This window comes from Lathyrus oleraceus, chromosome 7, assembly GCF_024323335.1.
Source record: "Lathyrus oleraceus cultivar Zhongwan6 chromosome 7, CAAS_Psat_ZW6_1.0, whole genome shotgun sequence".
NCBI classification, from domain to species: Eukaryota; Viridiplantae; Streptophyta; class Magnoliopsida; order Fabales; family Fabaceae; genus Lathyrus; species Lathyrus oleraceus.
The window spans coordinates 438,421,368-438,445,069 of record NC_066585.1 but is presented as its reverse complement, the minus strand read 5'-3'; the positions used below and the strand labels follow the sequence as shown (position 1 = coordinate 438,445,069).

Genomic DNA, 23,702 nt, shown 5'->3' with positions numbered 1-23,702 from the left:
AGTGCAAAGGGTAGCATTTCGTGCCAATCCTTATAGGTTTTCACCATTTTCTGTAGGATCTTCTTGATGTTTTTATTAGCGGCTTCAACAGTGCCATTCATCTTTGGACGATATGGTGAAGAGTTATGGTGCTCAATCTTGAAGCTTTCGCATAATTCTTTCATGGTCTTATTGTTCAGATTCGTCCCATTATCTGTAACGATCCGGCTTGGTACTCCATAACGGCAAATAATCTCTTTCTTGAGGAACCGTGCAACCACTTGTTTTGTCACATTAGCATAAGAGGCGGCTTCTACCCATTTGGTAAAGTAATCAATGGCAACCAGGATGAAGCGGTGACCATTGGAAGCTTTAGGCTCGATGGCGCCAATCATGTCGATGCCCCACATTGAGAAAGGCCAAGGCAACGTCAAAACATTTAGTAGGGTCGGAGGCACGTGTACCTTGTCAGCATATATTTGGCATTTATGACATTTTCTAGCATAATTGAAGCAATCGGATTCCATGGTCAACCAGTAATAACCAGCTCTCAAAATCTTCTTGGCCATGGCATGCCCATTAGCATGAGTTCCAAAGGATCCTTCATGAATCTCCTTGATCAACAGGTCCGCTTCATGTCTATCCACGCATCTGAGCAGAATCATGTCGTGGTTTCTCTTGTATAACACACCATTACTTAAGAAGAATTTGTATGCTAACTTCCTCAATGTCTTCTTGTCAAGGGTTGTTGCATCTGTTGGACATTCTTGGTTTTGCAAAAAGCAGTTGATGTCGTGAAACCAAGGTTTACCATCGGCTTCCTCTTCAACTGACTGGCAGTAGGCAGGCTCAACTTTCCGCTCTATTTGAATGAGAGGCGCTTCATTATGGAATCTAACTTGGTACATTGAAGCCAACATAGCCAAAGCATTAACAATTTGGTTCTCAGTTCTCGGAATATGACGGAAAGTAATTTCGTCAAAGTATTTTATTAGTTCCACGACATAGGCACGATATGGGATCAACTTGGTATCACGAGTTTCCCATTCGCCTTTGACTTGGTATATCACCAAGGATGAGTCTCCACATGTTGGTGTAAGCTCTAGAGGCCAATACTTTTGGTACTTGTATCGAATTATTTATTAATAATAAAAGGCTTTTTCTTTATTACGTTTGTTTAATAAAGTCCCTAGAATAGCTAGTTTGTTTAATGTATCAAGTATGACTTAATCATGAGATCACATTAAACATAAGGACACTATTCTTAAAGTATCTGTAGTCGAGCTTTAGTGTGAAGTGGGATAACATTAAAGCATTAAGACTATTATGTTTGTAGACTGATGATCACATCTCATGGATCATGGATAAAGAGTTATCAAGTCTTAAACATAGGTATGAATATTAGGAGTAATATTTATACCGGATTGACCCGCTATGAGAATACTATATAGAAAGTTATGCAAAGTGTCATAAGTTATTCTCATGGTGATAATGGTGTATGCCACTCTTCGACCTGAAACCACTATGGATCCTAGATGTAGAGTCGAGTGCTTCATTGCTGATCAAACATTGTCCGTAACTGGATAACCATAAAGACAGTTGATGGGTACTCCACGAAGCATGCTGAGGGACATGAGTGACCTAGATGGAATTTGCCCATCCTGTATAATAGGATAAATGTCTATGGGCCCAATATTGAACTGGACAAGGATGACACGGTCTATGCCTTGTGTTCAATATAGACATAAGGGCAAAAGGGTAATTATACACATAAGTATTATCACAGAAGGTTTTGTCAGATCACATGACATTTTCGTGTCTTGGGTAGCAGTGATGTGTTGCTAGATACCGCTCACTGTTTATTATGTTGAATGCGTGATTTAATATAATTGCCAACGTCACGAAAACCTATAGGGTCACACACAAAGGACGGATTGATGAGAGATAGAGTAACTAAGGAATACCGTAAGGTACGGTGCCCTTAAGTGAATTATAGAATATCGTAAGGTACGGTGTACTTGAGTAGAATATGAAATATGGTAAGGTACCATGGGCTTAAGTGATTTTGGGCATATTATAAGATATGGGCCAAAATACACTTAAGTGGGCTTTTTAGCTTGAAGCCCACACAAGTGGTTCTATAAATAGAACCCTTGTGCAGAAGCATTAAGGGCGGTTGCATTATTTTCGTTTTCTCTCTCTCTCTCACTCAAAGCTTTCACTCGTACCAGCTAGCACTGAGATTGAAGGAATCCGTTCGTGTGGACTGAGTAGAGATGTTGTCATCGTTCAATGTTCGTGATCGCTTCGTGGATCTGCATCAAAGGTTTTGATCGTCACAAGAGATCTGCACCAAAGGTTTCAATCGTCACAAGAGGTAAATATTCTATCACTGATCATGACCATTCGTAAGGATCTCTAAAGGAGAAAATTATAATTTCCGCTGCGTTTTGGACCGCAATTCTCCTTAAGTGGTATCAGAGCCACTTACGAAACCATGAATCGGATAGCTGTTTAATTTCTGTATTAATATGATTAAAAGACAGAATGAATCAATTAATTAAATGGGTAATTAAATTTGGCATCATGAGTGTACGAGTTGGATGATTGATGTTGACTATGCTTCGGTACCGACATTAGTATGGTGAAGCAGCGATACATCGATCGTCCATATGTTACGCAATTGAGACCGATCAACTTATATATGATATAAGTAATCCTAATGCAAAGTACGGTATATATGATATACTGTTTCTGTTTCGTTCATTCAAACACTAAATGGTTGTTTTCCTTTGAGCGATCAATGGTCATTTGCTTCGGAATCCGACATTAGTATGGTGAAGCAATGACCTGTTGATCAATCATACTGAATCAACAATCGAGGTGTGTTTGACGGTCTGAAATTGGTGCATTAGGGTTGATGACGGCGCAAGGGTTGTGCCGTCAAAGATTTGTGAATTTAGGGCTTTTTGGAACAGGTCTGTAGACTGTTTCAAAGTTTGTTATTTTGGCCGTGACGCTCGTGACAAGCTTGTAACGATCGTAACAAGCTGGACGTGACGGTCGTCACGTGCTTTGTGACGGTCGTCACATTCACAAGTCCAGAATTATAGGCGTTTCTGTTTTTGGCCGCGTGACGGTCGTAACAAGCCTGTGACGGTCGTAACACGCTGGGCATGACGTTCGTCATGGGCTGGGTGACGGTCGTCACACTCACAGGGTCAGAATTCTCGGGGTTTCTGTTTTGTGACCGGGCAGCGAAACACCCGTTCCCGCTGTCCGGGCAGCGGACCCCCGGCTAACTCTGCGTAGTGTGATCGGTCGCCGAAATTTAATTTGGTTTTAATTAATTAAAGGAATTAAAAATTGATAATAATAATGTGTTTGTTATTATTGCCCTATTGTGATCAGTTATGGCCTTAGTTATCCTTTATCTTGTTTTGGGTTTTAAAATACGACATGCGTGTCGTGCCTCTCCTTATAATCTCTTAATGTAACTTCTTTTCTCATCTCAATCCCTCGTATGTAAAACGAGTTTCTTCTGTAATGTAATGTTATGAAGAAAGAGAAGAAGACAATGTTATGAAGAAAGAGAAGATTTCAATATCAAAGGAGGACAACCTTGAAGATCAAAGGAGGACAGACTTGAAGATCTTGCTTGGAGAAGCTTAGATCGTTGTTAGGTTAGCTTAGGTTCTCTCATTGGCTTGGGAGAACAATTGCGCTAGGGGCCATAACTGTTTCATTATGTATGTTGATGCATGTGTATGTATGTTGATGCATGTGAATATATGTTGATGCATGTGAGAGACGATTTATATGATAAATAAGCCGGTGAGATCATAACAATTACAATTCCCTCAAATTAAATATTAAGTTTATGCTTTCCAAGTTTTAGCACTCATCAAGACTAGTATCGGATAATGTAGGTTTCGCCTACGCGAGGTGCATGTTCTATATTAGTAAGGTGCAATGGGATAATTGTAATATCCAACTGTTAAAACAATGGGTCAAACTTAACTAAACAAATAATGAGAATATTATATATGTTTGCTTTCCAAGTTTTAGCACTCATCAAGACTGGTATCGAATAATGTAGGTTTCGCCTACGCGAGGTGCATGTTTTGTATTAGTTAAGGTGCGATGGGATAATTGTAATATCCAACTGCTAAAACGATGAGTCAAACTTAATTATAATTTTCTTATATATGTTTAGAAGCAAGAGTTGGAAATGATCCATATGATGGATTGGAATAAGGAGTTATTCACCCAACTGAAACTTTCGAGAGTTGTATGAGATACAACTGGAAGGAGTTCCTACCTAAATAACCTAGTTTTGTGTAATCCGCCTACGCGGACTTAGAACGAAGTGAAATGTGGATCTCGACCCACTAGAAAATCTTCCAACGGGATTTTCCGAATCAAATGATGAGGGTCATTTATTTTGAGTAAAATAGTGGGAGCATATTTAATTAAAGGCCTAATTAAATATGTTATTGATACTTATATTTTCATTAATTCTTATGTAGATTACCATGACAACAAACACCTCTAACAACATCTTGCGATCAATCCTTGACAAAGAAAAATTGTCTGGGACAAATTTCCTGGATTGGCACCGAAACCTAAGGATTGTCCTCAAACATGATAAAAAGCTGTATGTCTTGGAGACTCCTGTTCCTGAAGAGGAACCTCCTAGTTCTGCACCTAAGGCAGAAAGAGATGCTTATAAGAAGCATGTCGATGATGCCAATGAAACTGCTTGTCTCATGCTAGCTACCATGAACTCAGAATTACAAAAGCAACATGAGAACATGGCAGCGTTCGATATGATCGAACACTTGAAGATGCTCTATCAAGAGCAAGCAAGGCATGAGAGGTTTGAAGTTTCAAAAGCCCTTTTTCAAAGCAAGTTAGCTGAGGGAGCCCCTGTAAGTCCCCATGTGCTCAAGATGATTGGGTATGTGGAAAACCTTGAAAGGTTGGGTTTTCCGCTTGGAAAGGAACTTGCGACTGATTTGATCTTGCAATCATTGCCAGATAGATTCAGTCAATTTGTCCTAAATTTCAACATGAATGATATGGATAAATCTCTTCCTGAACTGCTAGGCATGTTAAGAACAGCTGAGCAGAATCTGAAGACAAAAGGGAAGTCCATTCTGATGATCGGAAATGGAAAGAGACAGAACAAAAGGCCCACCAAGCAGGGTGATAAAGGGAAAGGCAAGGAAGTTGCCAAACCCAGACCCACTGTTGCTGCTTTGAAGCCTAGTGGAGGCATAGCAAAGGAAGGCACCTGCTTCCATTGCGGTAAGACCGGACACTGGAAGAGAAACTGTCCAAAGTACCTGGAAGATACGAAGAATGGAGTAGAGACTTCAACTTCAGGTATTTTTGTTATTGAAATAAATTTATCTACTTCTGCATCATGGGTATTAGATACTGGATGCGGTTCTCACATTTGTACAAATGTGCAGGGGCTAAAAAGAAGTAGAGATTTGGCAAAAGGTGAAGTTGACCTACGAGTTGGCAATGGAGCAAAGGTTGCTGCTTTAGCCGTAGGAACTTATGTATTAACTTTACCTAGTGGTTTAATAATTCAGTTAGAGAACTGTTATTATGTACCTGCAATTAGCAGGAATATTATTTCCATTTCTTGTTTGGACAAGTTTGGTTTTTCATTTATAATAAAGAACAATTGTTGCTCAATTTATTTGAATGATATATTCTATGCTACTGCACAAATGAGCAATGGACTGTATGTCCTTGATCTCGAAATGCCTATATATAACATTAATACTAAAAGGATGAAACCTAACGAGTTAAATCCAACTTACCTTTGGCATTGTCAATTAGGCCACATAAATGAGAAACGCATTTCCAAACTCCATAAAGATGGACTCTTGGACTCTTTTGATTATGAATCATATGAGACATGCAGATCTTGTTTAATTGGAAAGATGACAAAGTCTCCATTCACAGGAAAAGGTGAAAGAGCGAATGATCTTTTGGGCCTAATACATACTGATGTATGTGGACCACTGAACATACCAGCCAGAGGAGGTTTTCAATACTTCATCACATTTACTGATGATTTCAGTAGATATGGTTATGTGTATTTAATGAAACACAAATCAGAGTCCTTTGAAAAGTTCAAGGAATTCAAGAATGAAGTACAAAACCAACTAGGTAAGAATATTAAAACTCTTCGATCAGATCGAGGTGGTGAGTATTTAAGCCTAGAGTTTGATGACCATCTGAAAGAGTGTGGGATCCTATCCCAACTTACTCCTCCTGGAACACCCCAATGGAATGGTGTATCTGAGAGAAGAAATCGAACCCTGTTAGACATGGTCCGATCCATGATGAGTCACGCCGATCTTCCAAACTCCTTTTGGGGACATGCACTATTGACAGCAGCTTACACACTTAACCGTGTTCCATCCAAAAAGGTTGAGAAGACACCATATGAGATATGGAGTGGTAAGAAACCACATATGTCTTACATAAAGATTTGGGGTTGCGAGGTTTATGTGAAACGACAAATTTCAACTAAGCTTGAGCCTAAATCTGACAAATGCTTATTTGTGGGGTATCCTAAAGAAACAAGAGGGTATTACTTCTATAATCCTTCTGAGGGCAAAGTGTTTGTCGCTCGAACTGGAGTTTTCCTAGAAAAGGATTTTATTTCCAAAGGAACCAGTGGGAGGAAAGTAGAGCTTGAAGAAATTCAAGAATCACAAAGCATAGATACACCTATGGAGGAATTAGAGCAGGAAACACAAGAAGTTGTGGAAGAGCAACCTGCTCAAGTAGAACAAGACCAGCGTAGGTCAAGCAGGATACGTCAACTACCTGAGAGATATGGATATCTCATAACTGATCAAGGTGATGTATTACTCATGGATCAAGATGAGCCTGTGACCTACCAAGAGGCCATAACTGGTCCCGAGTCTGAGAAGTGGCTAGAAGCCATGAAATCTGAAATGGATTCCATGTACACAAACCAAGTTTGGACCCTGGTAGAGCCTCTTGTAGGAGTTAACCCTATAGGATGCAAGTGGGTCTTCAAAAGGAAGACTGACATGGATGGTAAGGTACATACCTATAAGGTAAGACTGGTTGCAAAAGGATATAAACAAATTCATGGGATTGACTATGATGAAACCTTTTCACCAGTTGCAATGCTTAAATCTGTTCGGATTTTACTTGCTATCGCTGCATATCATGATTATGAAATATGGCAGATGGATGTCAAAACTGCTTTCCTTAATGGAAATCTTCTTGAGGATGTGTACATGACACATCCTGAAGGATTTGACATACCAGAGGAAGCCCAAAAGATATGTAAGTTACAAAGATCAATCTATGGATTGAAGCAAGCTTCCAGAAGCTGGAATCTTCGTTTTGATGAAACAGTAAAACAATATGGATTCATCAAGAACGAAGATGAACCTTGTGTCTACAAGAAGGTTAGTGGGAGCATGATCGTTTTCCTGGTATTATATGTAGATGACATATTACTCATTGGAAACGATATCCCTACCCTACAACAAGTAAAGTCTTGGTTGGGGAAATGCTTTTCTATGAAGGACCTAGGTGAAGCAGCCTATATATTAGGAATCAGAATCTATAGAGATAGATCACAAAAACTGCTTGGCCTAAGTCAGAGTACATACATAGACAAAGTGTTGAGACGCTTTAATATGCATGATTCCAAGAAAGGATTCATACCTATGCAACATGGCATGTGTCTATCAAAAACACAATCCCCTTTAACTAAGGAAGAAAGGGATCGCATGAATAAGATTCCATATGCATCTGCAATAGGATCCATCATGTATGCCATGTTATGCACTCGACCAGATGTCTCGTATGCTTTAAGTGCAACGAGTAGGTACCAATCTGATCCTGGTGATGCTCACTGGGTAGCTGTCAAGAATATCCTTAAGTATTTAAGAAGGACTAAGGACTCATTCTTGATATATGGAGGTCAGGAAGAGTTGGTTGTAATTGGATACACCGATGCTAGCTTCCAGACAGATAAGGATGACTTTAGATCGCAATCTGGTTATGTGTTTTGCTTAAACGGTGGCGCTGTGAGCTGGATAAGTTCAAAGCAAGATACAGTTGTTGATTCTACAACCGAGGCCGAGTATATTGCTGCCTCAAGTGCAGCAAAGGAAGCTGTTTGGATCAAAAAGTTCATTAGTGAACTTGGCATAGTTCCTAGCATTGTGGATCCCATTGGTCTCTACTATGATAACAATGGTGCTATCGCACAAGCCAAGGAGCCTAGATCTCACCAACGATCCAAACACATACTTAGGCGTTATCATCTCATTCGAGAGATAATAGATAGAGGAGATGTGAAAATATGCAGAGTACCTACACTTGACAATATTGCTGACCCACTGACAAAGCCTCTTGCGCAGAAGAAGCATGATGGCCATACTAGATCTATGGGTATTAAGGGTATTCCTGATTGGCTCTAGTGCTAGTGGGAGATTGTTAGTGTAAGCCCTAGAGGCCAATACTTTTGGTACTTGTATCGAATTATTTATTAATAATAAAAGGCTTTTTCTTTATTACGTTTGTTTAATAAAGTCCCTAGAATAGCTAGTTTGTTTAATGTATTAAGTATGACTTAATCATGAGATCACATTAAACATAAGGACATTATTCTTAAAGTATCCGTAGTCGATCTTTAGTGTGAAGTGGGATAACATTAAAGTATTAAGACTATTATGTTTGTAGACTGATGATCACATCTCATGGATCATGGATAAAGAGTTATCAAGTCTTAAACATAGGTATGGATATTAGGAGTAATATTTATACCGGATTGACCCGCTATGAGAATACTATATAGAAAGTTATGCAAAGTGTCATAAGTTATTCTCATGGTGATAATGGTGTATGCCACTCTTCGACCTGAAACCACTATGGACCCTAGATGTAGAGTCGAGTGCTTTATTGCTGATCAAACATTGTCCGTAACTGGATAACCATAAAGACAGTTGATGGGTACTCCACGAAGCATGCTGAGGGACATGAGTGACCTAGATGGAATTTGCCCATCTTGTATAATAGGATAAATGTCTATGGGCCCAATATTGAACTGGACAAGGATGACACGGTCTATGCCTTGTGTTCAATATAGACATAAGGGCAAAAGGGTAATTATACACATAAGTATTATCACAGAAGGTTTTGTCAGATCACATGACATTTTCGTGTCTTGGGTAGCAGTGATGTGTTGCTAGATACCGCTCACTGTTTAGTATGTTAAATGCGTGATTTAATATAATTGCCAACGTCACGAAAACCTACAGGGTCACACACAAAGGACGGATTGATGAGAGATAGAGTAAATAAGGAATACCGTAAGGTACGATGCCCTTAAGTGAATTATAGAATATCGTAAGGTATGGTGTACTTGAGTAGAATACGAAATATGGTAAGGTACCATGGGCTTAAGTGATTTTGGGCATATTATAAGATATGGGCCAAAATACACTTAAGTGGGCTTTTTAGCTTGAAGCCCACACAAGTGGTTCTATAAATAGAACCCTTGTGCAGAAGCTTTAAGGGCGGTTGCATTATTTTCGTTTTCTCTCTCTCTCTCTCACTCAAAGCCTTCACTCGTACCAGCTAGCACTGAGATTGAAGGAATCCGTTCGTGTGGACTGAGTAGAGATGTTGTCATCGTTCAACGTTCGTGATCGCTTCGTGGATCTGCATCAAAGGTTTTGATCGTTACAAGAGATCTGCACCAAAGGTTTCAATCGTCACAAGAGGTAAATATTCTATCACTGATCATGACCATTCGTAAGGATCTCTAAAGGAGAAAATTTTAGTTTCCGCTGCGTTTTGGACCGCAATTCTCCTTCACCACATACTTCGAGGATTTTGATTCAGAGGTCAACTGCTGCTTCAATGCCTAGGATGCACGCCTCATATTCTTCTATATTGTTTGTGCAATCAAAACACAACCTTGCTGTGAAAGGAGTGTATCCACCATTTGGATTTAATAGAACAACTCCTACGCCATGCCCCATGTAGTTGGAGGAACCATCGAACATGAGCTTCCACCGAGATCTGGGTTCAGGTCCTTCATCAAGTCCTGGGATTTCACAATCTTTTACTACCATAATGTCTTCATCAGGAAAGTCGAATTCCAATGACTGGTAGTCTTCAACAGGCTGGTGTGCCAGGTAATCAGACAACACGCTTCCTTTAATGGCTTTCTGGGATACATACTGGATATCATACTTTGACAACAATATCTGCCAACGGGCGAGTCTTCCAGTTAAAGCAGGCTTTTCAAAGATATATTTTATTGGATCCATTTTTGAGATCAACAAAGTAGTGTGATAAATCATGTATTGTCTTAGACGGCGAGCGGCCCATGCTAAAGCACAACAAGTTTTCTCCAAGAGTGAATACCGGGTTTCACAATCGGTAAACTTCTTGCTCAGATAGTAGATGGCATGTTCTTTTCGACCGGTTTCATCATGTTGTCCCAGCACGCATCCCATTGACTTTTCAAGCACAGTTAAGTACATAAAGAGTGGTTTCCCCTGAACAGGTGGAATTAGAATAAGGGGCTCTTGCAGGTATTGTCTGATCTTCTCAAAAGCCCTTTGGCAGTTAGAGTTCCATTCAACTGCTTGATCTTTTCTAAGCAACTTGAATATAGGTTCACACGTAGCAGTCATATGAGATATAAACCTAGAGATATAGTTCAAACGTCCCAGGAATCCTCTAACTTCTTTCTCTGTACGTGGAGCAGGAATTTCTTGTATTGCTCTAACCTTGTCTGGATCTACCTCAATTCCTCGTTGACTAACAATGAAACTAAGCAACTTTCTAGATCGGACACCGAAGGTGCATTGAGCAGGATTCAGCCGTAGTTGAAATTTCCGAAGACGCTCAAATAGCTTTTGCAAGTGATCTATATGATCCTCTTCACTTTGGGATTTTGCAATCATATCATCTACATAAACCTCAATTTCCTTGTGCATCATATCATGGAAAAGAGTGACCATTGCTCTTTGGTAAGTTGCCCCGGCATTTTTGAGACCAAATGGCATTACATTGTAGCAAAATGTTCCCCAAGGGGTGATGAATGTGGTCTTTTCCATGTCTTCTGGATCCATCTTAATTTGATTATAACCCGAGAATCCATCCATAAAGGAAAAGACCGCGAACTTAGCAGTGTTGTCTACCAGAGTGTCAATATGTGGCAGGGGGAAATCATCATTTGGACTAGCTTTGTTTAGATCCCTGTAATCAACACACATCCTGACCTTGCCATCCTTTTTGGGTACTGGTACAATATTAGCTACCCATTGAGGGTACTTCGCAACTGCTAGAAAACCGACATCAAATTGGCGTTTCACCTCGTCACAAATCTTTAGAGCCATGTCGGGTCTTGCTCTTCGGAGCTTCTGCTTCCCTGGCGGGTAATCTGGCTGTAGTGGTAGCTTGTGGACAACAATATCAGTATCTAAACCTGGCATATCCTGATACAACCAAGAAAATACATCTACATATTCTTGTAGCAACTTGATCAATCTTTCTTTGATGCTTTCTCCAAGTGTAGTCCCAACTTTGACCTCTTTCTTGTCTTCCTCAGTGCCAAGGTTGATTGTATCCAATGGTTCTTGATACGGCTGAAGGGCCTTTGACTCATGCTCGAGCAACCTTTCCAATTCTTTAGGAAATCACAATCTTCTTCACTATCCTCTTCCGCTTGGTAGATGGGGAGTTCAAAGTTATAGGAAGTAGTGGGGTCATCGAATTCAACTGGTTTATTGTTTATTCTGCATGTTTTTTTAAATGATGGTTTTTTAGAAAAGTGGAAATAAATTGCAAAAGAATTAAAAATATTTTTGTAGTTTTTGAAAGGATTGCCATTTTAAGGAAAGAAAAACAAATAAATGAACGATAAGAATTTGAACAAAATGCTCTTTATTTGTCATAATGATTTTGAAATTTAAAGTGGCCCTACAAATGATCCGTTAGCCTTGGGCAGAGCTAAGGATTTTCAAAAAACAAAGGAAAACACAATTACTTTGCCACAGGAAAAACTTCTGGAATCTCAACTGCTTCCCAATTTGTTAAGGCTGCTTCACACCGGTATATCAAATTTGATGCTTCTCCATCTTCAGTGTCATCTTCAACTGCACCAACTTGATCCCCATGGATAAATCCTATGCTTAGGAAAACTTCTTGTAGGCTCCGTATGCGGTCCTTTGCAGGGACCAGGGCTCCTTCCTTAGCAGAAGGCTTGTACCCCAAACCAAAACGATCATTTTTCTCGCTGACATTGATGACTTTCCCCCAACCTGTAGGACCTCCACTTTCAATTGCTGACCTTGCACTATTCAAAGAGGCGAACGACAAACTGATTTTCTCAATAGGATCCTTTACTTCTCCAAGTGTGGCATTGGATATTTCAAGTGCTTGGAAAGAGGTCTCTAAGGCATCTTCATCAGCCTCGATATAACGGAAAGAGGAGAGTTGACTAATGATAAAATCTCCTTCACCCGAGACAATGACGAGCTTGTCATCGACGACAAACTTCATTTTCTGATGCAAAGTAGAAGTCACTGCCCCAACAACATGTATCCATGGACGTCCCAAAAGGCAGCTATAAGCGGGATTTATGTCCATGACTTGGAAATTGATGGGGAATACGTGTGGTCCGATTTGGATTGGTAGCTCTACCTCCCAAACTACTGTCCTCCGAGAACCATCAAATGCTTTTACCACAAGTGCACTAGGTTTCATTTCCGAACCTTGGTAAGATAATTTAGCAAGTGCCCTCTTTGGTAGAACATTGAGGGACGATCCAGTGTCAACTAAGACCCTGGCCAGAGCATCTTCTTGGCACTTTATGGATACATGTAAGGCGCGGTTGTGATTCTTCCCTTCCTTGAGTAGCTCTTCATTGCTGAAACTTAGAGTGTTGTAGGCTGTGATATTGGCGACCACCCCATCAAATTGGCCAACCGTTATATCTTGGGTAACATGAGCTTGAGCAAGCACTTTCAGTAGAGCCTCCCTATGAGCTTGGGAATTCAGAAGCAAGGACAAGATAGATATTTTTGACGGTGTTTGATGTAACTGATCGACTATCTTGTAGTCGCTTTTCTTTATCATTTTTAGAAATTCAATCGCTTCATCTGCTTGCACTGCCGACTGTACCCCTCCATACTTTGGGGCAGGATTTGCAGTTGTAGCTTCCCTTGTTGGTTCTTGAGGGATTATATTGACATCAGGAGTATAAATCCGACCGCTGCGGGTCATCCTGCTCATCCCTGCGATGTTAGTGATATTGGTGTCAACATTCTCCAAGCTTTTTCTCACCTTCAACATCTTTGGGTTCTTCATCTATCACTCCATCTACCACAGTTATGTCATATTTCCAAGGTACCGCCTTGGTGCTTTCAAAGGGAAAGGGGGTAGGCATACAAACTACCACGGGTGATGGATGAACAACATCTTTTCTTAGATAAGTTATCTCAACATGTTCTGGTAGATTAAAAAAGGGTTCAATGACTGAAATTTCCTCGTTTGTTGCAGGACCACAAACTTGTAAAACACCTTGATCCATCAAGTTTTGAATATCAGTTCGTACCACATTACATCCCCTTGGATAAATGGCACATTTTTCACAGTTGTCGTGACATGTATCAATCAAACTAGCTCCCACTAATATTGCATGGAGTGCTAGCAACGGGGTTTTAACATCTTCAACATTTTTGATTGTACAAACATCAGAAACATCCTCAATGGCATTAACACCACCATGCGCCGACAGAGGGTTACTTTTTACGTTGGGTCCAACATCTCGGAATGAAAGGATCTTCTTCTCAACCAGCTCTCGCACAATATGCTTCAAAGCATAACATCCCTCTAGATCATGCCCAGGGGCACCCTCATGGAAAGGACAATGGGCATCTTGATTGTACCATGGTGGAGGACCCAAAGGTCTGGGAGTCACCAACCCTTTATGCAGTAACGATGGGTATAACTCAGTGTACGTCATAGGGATTGAAGCGAAAGGAGGTCTACCTCTTTGTACCCTATTTTGATATGGAAGATTTTGTGGACGTGGAGCCTGTGCCCTCGGTTGTTGATAAGCGGGTGGCATGGGTGCTTGCTGGTATACTGGTGCTTGTTGAATAGGTTGATAGACAGGAGCTTGTGATTGGTTGAAATTTGGTGTGACTGCTGCCACATACGGTTGTTGAATATACTGCACTGGATAAGTTGGTTGTTGCTGAGCAAATTGATGTTGCTTCTTCCATGAATGACTCCTTCTTTGACTGGTTGACACTGCGTTTGTTTCACCCTCTTTCTTTCTTTGAAAACCTCTGGAAAACTTTTTGACATTATTACCAGATGTTTCAGTGGTGGTTATCATTTTTCCATTCTTCAATCCAAGCTCGACTTTTATGCCCACGGCGACCAAGTCAGAGAAACTTGCTGATACACTACTCACCATCCTTTCATAGAACATGGGCTTTACTGTATCCATGAACCAATCTCCTAACTCCTTCTCAACAAGGGGTGGTTCGACTTGTGAGGCCACTTCCCTCCATCGTTGTGCATATTCCTTAAAAGACTCGTTATCTTTCTGGGACATGCTGAGCAATTGCCTCCTATCCGGGGCCATATCCATGTTATACTTATAATGCTGGATGAAAGCATCAGATAAGTCTTGGAAACAACGAATTCTACTTTGATCAAGGCTTAAGTACCACTTAGAGGGAGCACCCCTCAAGCTGTCTTGGAAGCAATGTATCATAAGTTTATCATCCTCCACGTGCGCCGCCATTTTTCAATAGTACATAATGAGGTGACTTTTAGGACATGAGTGGCCCTCGTACCTATCGAAATCTGGGGTCTTGAATTTTGCAGGAATCACGAGACCAGACACTAGGCACATCTCCCTAGCAGCAGCACCAAAGACTTGGTCACCTTCCATAACCCTTAACCTTTTCTCAAGAATCTGAAAACTCTCCTTCATTCCTCTTATGTCTTCGTGCCTTTCATCATCTTCGTCAGAAAAATCCGGAGCATATTGTTGATCTTCAAAATAAGGTTGCACATGTGCGTGGACAAGGGGTGGTGCAAATGTGTGGACCACGGGATGAGCTTCATTGATGGTTGGTAGAGGGACTGTTTGCTGAGTGGATTGTACAACGCCAGGGGCACCTTCAATTGGAGGTGTAAAGCCGGGAGGTAAATCGAAGACTGGCCAAGTAGTAGGCACTGTCATTGCAGGTTGGGGTTCAATCATAGGACCAGTGATTTCTGAAACGACTGTCGTTTGGGTGTCTAACTTGGCCTTAATGACTTGTAGTATTTCCATGACTTGACCCATGTTTCCTCGTAGGTCCTCAAGTTCTGAGCTTACTCTCTCCAATTCTTGTTCTTGATCTGCCATTCTTTGACGAGTGCTGGCTCTTGTGTTGTAGTGGTGTTGAGGACTCAGTGTGTAACAACTAAATAGGGAAAACGGAATGAGTTTTTATTTATTTATATGGAGAATGCATGAATGTATGTATGAATGCATTTTATGTTTATTTATTTTTAGGGATTCTTATAAACTTTGCAGTTGTTGAGCACGCACTTTGAAAGTAATGTGAACAGAAACAGAAAACAATAGTCAGAAGCTGATGCAAAAATTCAATACCCATTCATTCAATGAAGCCAAAGAGTACGAAGTATACAGTCAAAGTGGGTACAAAACATTAAGCTAAATACAAAAATTGGAAATAACACGAAGCAAACAACTTAAAGAGTCTTCTTAGCAACTCGCTCTTTGTGGGCCTTCAATTCTTCTTTGAATCTTCGCATCATTCTTTCGAAAAGAAAAACAAGGTCACGAGCCGAAGGATGAGTGTTATTTTCATCCATGCCCTCTAGAGCATTTTCTAATTTCCATGGTAAGTCTATGGCCACGCCATTACAAAACTCTATGAGGTTAGCCAACTTCGTATGGTATGCATCAACACTTGGCCGCAGAAGGTTGATGGTGCATTAATACTCATCCAATATCTCATTCAGATACTTCCTATGATTTAGCCAACCCATGATTTGGCTCTTCAGAGACTCATATTGTTCCTTCCAATAACTAGCTAGCTCCTTGTTGGTATTCAACTCATCACACTTCTCTTCCCAGGCTTTAGGACATATTTGAGAGGCTCTTTGGGCTCGTTCCTTAAGACGTCTTTCACGCACCACTTCAGCTTCGGAGCTTCGAAGTTTCTCCTTCAGTTCTTGGATTTGGGCTTCAAGCTCCTCCCTTACCTCCTTCTTTTGCTTAGTGGCTAGGTCCCACCAACGCTTCCACTCTTGTCCATCTCTTTTAGCCTTAGCTAACTCATCACGGAGTGAACCTAATCCACTGTCAACCTGATCTAGGCACTCCAAGACTCTTTCCTTAAGATCTTGCTCAATTCTGTTCTTCTTACGACTCTCCTCCAAAAGTTCCTTCCTTTGGTTACTCTTCCTCTTGTGGATCATATTTTCCCCAGTTTCTTTGTAGAGTTCAGATTGCAGATCCTCTTTCTCCTTTCCAAGTTTAGCTACCATGGCTCGAAGTTCTTCCACCTCTTCAAGAGAAACAGGGACTGGTTCTGGTGAAGTAGACTTTAGAGGAATCTCTATAGAAAAAGGGAGCTTCACAACTTTGATCCTCTCCGAGACCCATTGCTGATAAGGAACCCTTGATGCATCATTCTTCTTTACTAATTATGTTCCTTTGGTATGCACCTTTTCCCAAGATTGAATGATCTTACGGAGGAGAAAAGGATCATTGGTTCCCATATCATTCAAAACCATCTCTTCTAACTCTTTATCATCGGGCTTCCCACGCATAGGGTATCCAAACTGTCACAAAGCTAACATGGGGTTGTAGCTGATGCAACCTTTAGATCCTATTAGTGGTACATTTGGGAAACTACCACAACTGATAATGATTTCTTCAACATTCAGCATGTGTTGGTACCAAATGATATCCTTACTAGACAAAGACACCAGAGTTCTTGCCCACTCCCCATTGGACATTTCACTGATGTGAGCATTAGGCTTGAACACATATGAGATAAGCCAATTATAGAGCAATGGAAGGCAACATATCAATATTCCATTCTTCTTTTGATGTCGAGTATGCAAAGTATGAAAAGTGTCAGCTAGTAGTGGAGGAACCAAACTTTGTTTATCCTTCCAAACGGTCCAAAAGATACTTATGGCAGCTGAATCTATAAAACCTTCATGGGTTAGGAACAATACTAGCCCATATATGAGAAGAGCTAGTATATTTTCCAATGCATCCCAATGATGTATCACAAACAACCTTTCTGCTTCTTCTTCTAGGTAAGCCCTCCAAAAACCAAAGAGATTCTCCCTTTTCTTCCAATTAGCCAATGCATCAGATATGGGGATGTGGAGTGCAAGGGCTAGCATCTCTACCTCAGGTACTTGACCAATTCTATTATACGGTGTCCTTCCTTTCATAGAAAATCCCAAGAGCCGGTCGAATTCCTCTAAGGTTGGAGTCAACTGAAAGTCTTGGAATAAGAAACTTCGAAGCGGAGGATCATAGAACTGAGCCAAAGCGGTGATGGCTGGTGTTTGAACATCTACTGAGAGGAGATCCAAAATATGGCCAAACTTTCCTTGCAAAGTAACCCTGAAGCATGCAGGAAGTTCATTTAAAAGTTTTGATATGTTGGCAATATTTGACATTTTGGCTTTGAATGGTAATGCTTTCCTTCTTTCTGAACCCATTACAAACTTTTTGTGCTAGCAACTGCGTATTCAAAAATTCCCTGAAAACAAAATTTTGTATGAGTGTCATGATGTTATGCAAATGATCATGAGTGCATGGTATTTGGTTTTGGGATGTCATAAGGTAACTCAAAACACCCCATTTGGTAGGCTTCTTAATAGATAGTTCTAAGTTGGTTACCCCTAAAACCCACTCACAGGATAGTTTCTACGTTTTTGGTAAGGTTCCTAGAGTCATGGACCATAATTGTATCAACATCATGCAACAGGCTAGCCGCTTTATGACAAGAGTGACGAAAGGTCTCTTCTGAGCGGGGTTTTCATGTTGGGTGCAACAAGGAGAGGCCCTTGGAGTCCAACATTACGCAACCACCAAAGCAGAAACTGGTTCTAAGAAGGGCTCCTAGAGTCATGGAACCTTCATGAATCAACGTCATGCAACATGCTAGTTATCTTATAACGAGATCTACAAACAGGTCTACTCTATGGGAGTCTTCATGCTAGACACACAAGGAGTGGCCCTTGGGGACTAACACTATACAACTTCCAATTCTAAACTTATTTGTTCTCTCTTCTTTTTCCAAAGCTCGGGTGTAGAGCTTTATTCAAAATTCCAACACCCCGAAAAATGAGAACGCGACCTAGCGAAGCGTAATCGCACGCTCGCATGATGGACTAAACAGAGTCGCCACCGAACTTTATTTATTCCCACAAAGGGAAAGGGAAAATATCGATAAAACCCCTAAGAGAAAGGATAATGTATGGTCATCGTAACCAAATCAGGGTTCGGGAGTCGGTTACGCAAGGGGAAGGTATTAGCACCCCTCACGTCCGTTGTACTCAACGGGAACCATTTAGTTAGTTTCGATGAATGTTAGCATGTTGTTAGTTTCTAATCTTTTACTCATTTGGGATAGGGAAAGAGAGAGAAGAGAAATGCTTTTTGAATTTTTGCAACGAAAGGGACTAAACCTAAGTTTTTTATTAATGAGCCTGACAAGATTTCGCAATCCTGCTCCTACGTATCTCAATAGAGAACTCAAGGCTTACGTAGTTCTGGGTAGAAAATGTTTATTTGTTGGTCGATTTTAGCGAAAGCTATATTGTATTAATCGATGAAAAACATTGTTTTACCCAAAACAGATGAGGAGCAGACGTATACCACACATCAAATGGATTTACAAATCAACATTCGGAAAAACGTCATTTATCTCAACTCAACAATTATGGACAAAGCATTATTTCACATCATCTTAAGACAATATGTCTTTTGTTTATGAAAAGGTTTTTTCAGATTAATTGCACGGCGGCGAGAAAAGAGTTTGATGCATTGAATGTATTTTATGGGTGAACGACGAATATTTGATGAGAACGAGACATGAGCCTCGGGATCAATCACTCGGGGTTCCACCGGAATGCTAGATTTCAATGGTCCTTTTTCATTCGAATTAGTTGAGAAATTTGTTTGATGGACAACGAACGCTTGATAAGAATCAATTGCTCAAAGGGTTACATCAGAATGCGAGATCCCAACGGCCCTTATTTGTCCAAGTTAATTAATGTGTTTTAAAAAGAATGAACAGTTAATCCAAAACGTGTGGTTCAAGACCGATCATTCAAGGGTTCCTACAAGAATGCTAGATTCCAATAGTCCACTTCTTTTGTGGTTCATTTGGAAAAGAGTTTTAATACTATTTTTTATTTGTGAAATTGTTGAAAATGAATTGTATTTATTTTGAAATGAATCTTGAAATTGTGGATAGTTGTAATTGATTTTGAAATCGAAAGAGATGTTATTGAAATTGAATTTATGGGAAATATCAAGTGTGGATATTTACATGTACCATAATATGGACATGGATTAAAAGAAAAAAATACCTAAATAAATGAGTTATCAAAATGAGACTAATTAACAATTCATCAAATAATCCACTTAATAATTAAAAGTAATTAATTAATTAAAATATAATCAATTAAACAAATAAAAAATAATCAATTTATTAATTATTAATCTAAATTAAATAATTAACTAAGAAAATAAAAAATAAAATAAAAAAAGGATGCAAATAGGGATGGGCATGAGCAAGTAGGATCTAAAGCCCAATCCAGAACTTATTTTAAGCTTAAATCACAAACAAATATTAAAACTAACAATAACAAATAATAAATAATAATAGTAACAGTAATAAGAATAATAAATAAAACATAAAAAAGAAAAAGAAAAAGAAAAATATAGAACCGAAACTTCCGCAGTAGATGCATGAAACCAGGGTCATTAAGCCAAGCAATATTTTTTCTCTTATTATCATCAAATTAATTCTTAAATAAATAAAAGAAAAGGTTAATTTTAATTGTATAGCATTTATACGTTCTAAATTACTGTAACTTATGGTGTAGAGTTGAGATATTTTTCAAAGACACTAGAGAAAGAAAAGGTTACAAACTTAAGTGATAATAATATAAAAAATTAAAACAAAAAAATTATGTTGACCTTTTCAAACTTCTAATATTATGAACTAATTTTTTTTTAGTCTCTTTTGTAAACAACAAAATGTCTTTATCATGTTTTCGGCTAAAACCAACATTTCCAGAAGAAAAAAAAATTAAAATAAACTTAATCAATCTCTCTCTCTCTCTAACGGTTATACATTCATTTTTTTTACCAAAATTTAAAAGCTAATAATAAATGAGTTAAATGAGATATTGACTTTTCAAAATTAACCAAACAACTAATAATAAAAGGACATGTGGCGAGGAATATAAAATAAAATAAACAAAACAAAATCAGAAAAGCACAAATTAAAAGCATATTTCACTCTCTTTCTCAATGTTTCTCATCTCTCTGCTTCTACACTCTCACAGAAAAACGAACAAATCTCATAAGTTGTCTCAACCTCACTCTCTATTTTAAATTCCTTTACTTTCTCAAATGAAAACACAACATACATAAACCAAATAAAATCACAAGGAAAGCTTTGAATAAAATATATAAAAAGTGAGGATTACCGGCGATACTCGTAGATCTGACGGTGGCAGATCCGACGAGAGGGAGCAATTGCACTAGTGGGATGACGGTGAGCAATGGATTTGATGATTATCTATCTTATTCTTTTTGCTTCTATTTTTTCATTTTTATTTTATTATTGTTATGTTGATATTTGTGAGTTGTAGATGTAGTAAGGTGAAAGTTTATTTTATGTGAAGAAAAAGATGAAAAGTGATGTTGCTGTTATGTGAAGGTTTGTTGATTTATGTTATGTGGTTGAATCAATACGATGGCCACCCTCAGATCCCCCTTCATACTTTCTGTTACTTCTTATTTATATTAAAAATAAATAAATTAGGATTGTTTGAATATAAAAATATTTTTGATTTTGATTCAATTTAATTTCTGATGAAATTCCTGCTTAATTGCTCAAATGATGATACTCTGCTCTATCCTTTTTACAATTGACCTTTTAAAATAAGTTTTACTTAAGAAAATACTAACTGTTGTGTTCTGTTATCACTGCTGCAACAAGACAAAATAACTGTCCAAGGAGAGTAGAAAGAAGTGGCAGGACAAAGTGGCAGGACATTTTTGGGGTTTTGTAGAATTTGAACGGATATATATAACTAGTATATAGGTAACTAATGCATTTGAAGGACAACAATTCTAGTTACATTAACAATGTAAACATATTGGATATGCCTTGTAAGTATATTGTAATTTTACTTATATATAACTTTTTGCCTTGATAATTCTAGTTATTGTTACAATGTAACTATATATTTATTGATTTTCTTTAAAATATATTTTTTTAAACTAATTTTGTTGGTTTTATAACGGAGACAAGAAAAAGAATAAAATAAAAATATATTTTTGTTTTGAAATTTAAAGTAGAATGATAAGAATAAAAAAAATCTAAACATAAATGTGACAATAAATTTTTATTTGAATGTAAATAAAAGGAACAAAATATATTTTTCATTTATTTTTATAGAATTTTGTATTAATTTAAAATGATAAATAAAGCTAATTATTATTGATACTACTTTCAAACAACACACAAAAAATAAAAGTAAAAATAAATACCTTTGTTAAGGTTTAATAACAAAAAATTAACAAAAGAAACCCAAATAATACCTAATGTATTTTTGAAATGAAATACAACTCTACTTAATTAAATTAAACCTTTAATGGCAAAGTTTCTAAACCTTCAAAAACTCATATAATGCAACAAGTGCCAATGTGGTGCATTGATAGAAAAATTGTAAAAACAAATGTATGAATAATATGTGATAGGTGCATGCATGAGCAAAACACAAAAACATAAATAACTATAAGTAATCATGATCCAAAATCAAGATTTTAGATAAACAAAAAGGATATCCACAAGAATCATGTTATCTCAACGATTCTAAGAATGAGTTGAATTTAGAAAAAATATGCACAAACCAATGCTACTCACCCTTGATCGTTAAACTTATGCATGGAAAGATCTCCATGACCAAATATAATGGTCATAGGGAGTTATGCAAAATTGGGACACCAATAAATCATGAATACAAACAAATGGTTCACAAATGAGTGAACACAGATGAGTTAGGAGGGACAAAATTTAGGGTATGACACTCATCATCATCGCTAGGCTTCAAACCGCTGGATTCACCAGACTGACACTTTGGAGCGCTAACAGTATCTACCATAGATGCCTCAACCTTCTTGCTAACAAACAAATCTTCCACATTCTTTGGGAACACCGGCCCAAAGACACGACCGCTACAGGTCACCTTAGTAACATCAGATATGCTCGCAACAGAACTGGTTGTAGGCAAAGGAACCTTTTGACCATTCTCCAACATGGTAGCATTATACTGATATGTGGCAGCCTTATCGGATACATACGGGACGGGGCTCGCTAACCTTATAACCAACGACGATACCGATCTGTTACTGACGTTGTTACTACTGATGCTGTCGTACTGAATCACCACTCTCTCAGGAGTTTTGAAAATCGAGACTATAACGTTGACATCGTCATCTACATGACGGGACTGAACAATCTGAATTAAACTTTCATCCATCAACCTCTGGATGTCTCTCTTCACAACTATACAACCTCTAGGATTGACACTGCAAATAGCACAACCATCATGGTCATGCTCACAATCACTAACCAAGCAAATATCCTTGTTCATCCTCACTAAGGACCTTCTAATGAAGCATACATCAAATACCTTGAACTCACCAGGACAATCGTCAACCATATTAACATATGAATTTCCATGGGCATGCAGTGGGTTAGCTTTGACGTTTGGCGCACGGTCCTCAAAGGACACCATTCCATTCTTAACCGACTTTGGGACTTCGTACTTCAGGGGGTAACAATTCTCAATATCATGACTGGGAGCTCCTTGGTGAAAGGCACAATGGAGTTCCGATTTGTAGCACCATGGAAGTGGTTCGGGGATTTGAGGTGGATTCCTTGGTTGTAAAAGGTTCTTGAGAACCAACGATGGATACAATTCATCATAAGTCATAGGAATCGGGTCAAAAGAGACCTTCTTCCTCTCAAAGTTTTGTGGTTGTTGTGATTGTTGATATTGTTGTTGTTGTAGGTGTTTGTTCGTTGCGGTGGCTGTTGTTGTTGACGTTGTTGTTGTTGAAATTCTAGTTATCAGACTTTAGATGTCACACGGGTTGTTATGACATCCAATTCTGCACAGACAAGAATTATGCAGAACTTAACAGTAAGTGCAGTAAATAACACAAGTAATTGTTTACCCAGTTCAGTCCAACATGACCTACATCTGGGGGCTACCAAGCCAGGGAGGAAATCCACTATCAGTAGTATTTATTCAAAGCTAAACTCACCCGTTTACAACTTGTCACTTAATCCCTACCCAATGCAATTTCAATCTTACTCTAA

The 23,702-nt window shown here is 38.7% G+C and overlaps 1 protein-coding gene and 1 long non-coding RNA gene across 2 annotated transcripts; one reads left to right on the top strand and one right to left on the bottom strand.

The window, feature by feature from the left end:
* Positions 1-16,893: 16,893 nt before the first annotated feature.
* On the bottom strand, positions 16,894-17,790 carry LOC127104226 (uncharacterized). Its single transcript, XM_051041422.1, has one exon. The coding sequence runs from the start codon at positions 17,788-17,790 to the stop codon at positions 16,894-16,896; it is 897 nt and encodes a 298-aa protein (XP_050897379.1).
* A 2,681-nt stretch (positions 17,791-20,471) lies between these two features.
* On the top strand, positions 20,472-21,559 carry LOC127106954 (uncharacterized). The gene is made up of 2 exons (XR_007795565.1): positions 20,472-20,864; positions 21,312-21,559. It is a non-coding gene; the product is annotated as an uncharacterized LOC127106954 (long non-coding RNA).
* Positions 21,560-23,702: the final 2,143 nt, after the last annotated feature.